Raw genomic sequence first — 4,953 nt, 5'->3', positions numbered from 1 at the left:
TTGGATGCAACTTCCTGTCGAGCACTGGGTGAAGATGAAAGACTACAACTATGTAAAAAGTGTTGTTAAGTATTGTCAAGTTGTGAATGACTGCGCCGAGAGAGGTGTAAAACTTATACAAGACTTTAAAAATAAAGTAAAAGACCCCACGCAGCTTTAACTGCTACTTCAAATAGTGGAGGGTCATCGCAAACGAGCTTCTCTTCAAGGACAAAAAGAAAATTTAATGAATATTTGATTTATTTTTAAACAATGCTAATTGTTTTATTCTTACAATAGCCGAAGTTAAAATGCGTCAAACAACTTTACTATTTAATTGGGGGGACCCTTAAATTAATTTTTTTTTAAATTGAATTTTTTATACAGTATAAATAAGATAGTAAATATTATTGTGTGAAAAGTTGAAGTCGTTACGGAATATATTTGTTAACAATTTAAACAAAAATACTCAAAAACGACGGTAAAAAAGTGTTTTTTTAACTTTTTTTAAGGGGGGGAACCCTTAAAGTTTTATATTTTTTCAAAATACATGGTAAATATTATTTTTATTTTAGTCCTCAATTTAAAAGTTGGAGTGGTAATTCATAAATTTTGCGGGAATGGGACAACCTATGCTTACATGCATCCACAAGAAAAAAAAACTCTTTCAAAGTACACAAAAACTTTGACAAAAAAGTAAGTCTAATCAATCCTGTTTTTGTTATCTTTTACAAAGATGTATTATTCTATGGATTAAGATAATTCTTTTGTTTTGAAATCTTATAGCATTAGTTTACTTTCAAAGGAACTCTTTCAAAGTACACAAAAACTTTGACAAAAAAGTAAGTCTAATCAATCCTGTTTTTGTTATCTTTTACAAAGATGTATTATTCTATGGATTAAGATAATTCTTTTGTTTTGAAATCTTATAGCATTAGTTTACTTATACTTTAAGTTATTTAATGCTAACATATACAAGTGTGTTTATTTGTTGTCTTCATTTTTATAATAGAAACGTTTATGTTGTCGATTTTTCTGTTTTCATTGTTCGTATATATTTTTTTTTGATTATGTGTTATTGATGTGTTATTTATATGTTATTTATGTGTTATTTATATGTTATTTATGTGTTATTCATGCATGTTTCTTATGATTATGTTACTTATATTTTTTATGTTTATGTTGTTTATGCTGGTCATGTTTAGGTTGCTTCTTTAAGTGAAAAATTCAGCCAACTAGCCATTGAACCCCTAGTTCATATAATAGGCTCGCGTAGATGTAAAAATCTGTTACTTTGTTTCCTGGCTAGGATGATGAATGCTGGATCTTCTCAACTCTTCTCACAGGTTTTTGCTTGTGCCTCCTTGATTGAAGCTATGCAACTCTTTCTGTTATCTCCTGATGAGGGTACAGCTCTAAAACTCAGTTTATTGGTTCTGAAGCCGGCTGGTAGTAATGTTTTTTGAACTTTGTGTAAGCTTTCAGAGGTTGATTCAAGGCTGATGCCAATAGTTACCCAAAATATTTAACAAGAAATCTTCCCCACCAAAAAACTGTTATAATATATCTTTTACAAATATTTTAGGTCTGTGAGCAACCCTCCATCACTTGAGTCTAACCTCACCAATTTTACTAGACTTGCCTACTCATAGTTAGACTAATTTAAATTTAGCTATTCTTCATATTGTATATATCTCACTTAAAGTGAGACTAATTTAAATTCTGCTGTTCCTTTTTCAGATCTCACTGTTGATGGTTACTATATTTTGATTTGCAAAGATTCCAGTAGTCACATGCTTAGCTTGGAGGTATAAACATGCATCAATTCACCTATTTGTTGTGATATCAGGCTCAAATTCTTTGATAATTCTTTATGTGCTTCGGCTTAGCACCTCTTCACTCTACTACTTTTCTCTTTGTTCTCTATTATTCACCTTCTTCGCAAGACTGTATTTTTTTAGATGCATTTTTTGATCAATTTGACCACGCCCTCTCTCTTTACCCTTCTGCCAATGTTGCTGTTATCAGTGACCTTAATGCTCATCACATTAAATGGCTTGGTTCTGATGCCACTAACTCTGCTGGCACTTAAGCCTATAATTTCTACATTTCTGAATTTCTTACTTTTTAACTGTTAACTTGGTGACTAGTTTTCCTGACAACCTTAACCATGTACCTTCACTCCTTGATTTACTCCAATATTACTTTTCTTTGACTAAAAATTGTGTTCAGTATCCTCCTTTTCTCCCACAAATTTTTTTGACAATCATAATCTCTATAAATCTTTATCTCCTATATTTTCCATACTAAATGTCACCATCTTATCTTTTTTATGTTTTATCTGAAAGAACCTGGCTGTCGCCATTTTCTTCCTTTTTCACATTTAGTCTGTAAAAACCAGACTGTCAAAATAGTGAGTGTCATCATTTCCTTTTATTTTAGGTAAAATTAAATCTTGGGTATTATACAATAAAATCTTGGAATAAATTCTGAATAATGATGATTAGATTATTTTGTTTAATCATCTTTATTTTTTTTTTTTTATCTTTTCATTAGAATAATTTTGTCACACACTGTTATATATTTTGTCACACACTGTTATGTATTTTGTCACACACTGTTATGTGTTTACAAAACACTGTCATCTGAAAAATGAAACAAGTTATAAAATTGCATTTACTACTTTACTAAAATTAACTATTACTATAACCAAGGACGTATAAAAAGATGGACGTTTAACCCATTGTTTAAAAGCCAAGATATCCGCGCTATCTATTGTTCTAAATAACAATAGCAAAACAATAGATTTGATCACGTGGGTTAGCTGAGTCACGTGGGCGCTTTTTAATTAGATTTTACGTCAAAATAACGTCTGTCTCGCTTATCTAAGTTAAAAGTATAAAATAAAATGCAATCGTTTGATAAGGCAGTGGAATTTGAAACAAGCCGAGTTGATTATTTTGCTTTACTTTATAACATCGATAGCGAACTTGAAGTTGTTGTTAAGGAAGCTATTGAACTTAATCTTGAACAATTAGAGGAATTATTTTCAGAAAAATTTGAGTTAGAATGTTTACCATCTGCAATTCCTACACTGATTGCCGAAGATAAGTTCAGTACAAACCAGAAAACTGTAGAGCCTACGGTATATCAATTTATATGTCCAAAATGTCAAAATAAATATCTTAGACAATCTAATTTCAAAAAGCACGAGCAGAAATGTCACATTGAAGGAATCAATTATTCAGGTTTTTCTTCAGGTAGTTTAAATAATAATGAATCATATAACAAATTTGTCAAAAAAGAAAAAGGTAAATGAAAATAAAAAGTTTGTATACTACAATAATTTTAATATATAGTCTTTATATAATTTATGCGTTTTGATATTTTTTATTATATTTTAAATTTGATTATGTTGGAAGATAATATAAATATATATATATATATATATATATATATATATATATATATATATATATATATATATATATATATATATATATATATATATATATATACATAGTATTTAATTTTTTTAATTTTTTTTTAGAATTTGTATCACTTAAACTTAGACATGATTTTCGTGGAAATTTAAATAAGTTTTTTGAAGAAAATTTAAAAGCAGCTTTAATTGACGAGGCTTTTGGTATTGAAGTTAAAGAATTTAAAACACCTGGAAACAATGCAGCTGAGTTATCCTTGTGTATAACAGAAAATACTTCTGAAAAAAGAAAAAACTTCTGCACTTCTGTTTTTGAAGCACTTCTTCCAATTTGAGTTTAAGAGGAAATACGTGCAAGTTAAGAGAGCAACAGCGTACACGTTTTCACAGCTTTTTAAAAAATTAAATATTACGTTCTATGCGAAATGATCTAATTTGTGAACTTTCAGATTATTTGTGTTGAAGACTTGGTTTCAAATTGCTCTTGATTGGAGAAACCAAGTGTTATTGAAAGTAAACGAAAAAGAACTAGACCTAAAATTAACATTAGAAGAAGAGAAAACTCTGAGCTATGTAGCTGAATCTATACCATTTTCATTGCGAAAAAGATATTCCAATATTAGCAACACAAATTTGAGCAAAGCTGTCTTAGACCTGATTAAGTCATGGGAATCTGAATCTGACAATAAATCGTTAAATAAAACATTTTTAGATTATGCTAGTGATTGTACTATTAGAATAAATCGAGGTGGGCTTTTTTTAGTTAATGATAATTTCTATATATTTATTAGAAGACTTGAAATTGTTGCAAGCACAGTATTAAACTTGAATCTAATAATTAAATATAAAGGAGAAGATCTTCGAGATGTGGTAATAAAAAAATTTCAAACAAGTTCTCTAATCGATTTTAACTGGGAATCTCTTACAAAAAATATGGAATCTCAACATTTAAAGTCTTTATTAAAAGATATTATTCTTAGAAAGTGGATGAGCATTCGAATACAATCATTTGTGAAATCCTGGATTAGAGGCATTAATAGAAAAAATGGAAAAAATGATAATGAAAAATGCGAACCAGCATTAAGAAAAGCTTTATGTATGAAAAATCTCAAGAAATGATTTGTTTACTTATTAATAAAAGCTTCAAATCTTGATCATAAATGACTGAAGATTAATCAATCTAAATATTCAAATAATAATCTAATAACCAAATATTAATTTTAATATTCAATTTTATTAATTATTATTATATTGAAATTAAATTATGCATAACATTTAGTAAATATTGCATAACATTTTGTAAATATTATTGTGGTATTGCACTATAAAATTGATTTCAACTATTGAGTTGTTACTTTGTAAATATTATGTCGGGTGTGACTGGTTTCCAGTTACTTAAAATATAGACATGGCTTTATTTACCTAATTTTACTAAAATTTAATCAAGACTTCAACAAATTTTCATGAAAAAATAGTCATCAAGCTTTTGTGGTATTTGCTCTAACACTTTACTGTACAAATGCCAAAACTTT

At 28.3% G+C, this 4,953-nt stretch overlaps 1 protein-coding gene across 1 annotated transcript; it reads left to right on the top strand.

Annotated features, from left to right (window-relative positions):
• Positions 1-2,876: 2,876 nt before the first annotated feature.
• LOC136079508 (uncharacterized) lies at positions 2,877-4,735 on the top strand. Its single transcript, XM_065795244.1, has 2 exons — positions 2,877-3,239; positions 3,530-4,735. The coding sequence occupies exons 1-2, from the start codon at positions 2,888-2,890 to the stop codon at positions 3,754-3,756; spliced, it is 579 nt and encodes a 192-aa protein (XP_065651316.1). The 5' UTR covers positions 2,877-2,887; the 3' UTR covers positions 3,757-4,735.
• Positions 4,736-4,953: the final 218 nt, after the last annotated feature.

The sequence above is a fragment of the Hydra vulgaris genome, chromosome 04, assembly GCF_038396675.1.
Source record: "Hydra vulgaris chromosome 04, alternate assembly HydraT2T_AEP".
Classification (NCBI taxonomy): domain Eukaryota; kingdom Metazoa; phylum Cnidaria; class Hydrozoa; order Anthoathecata; family Hydridae; genus Hydra; species Hydra vulgaris.
Note: the sequence above shows the minus strand (reverse complement) of the source record. Positions and strands in the feature narration are given on the sequence as shown.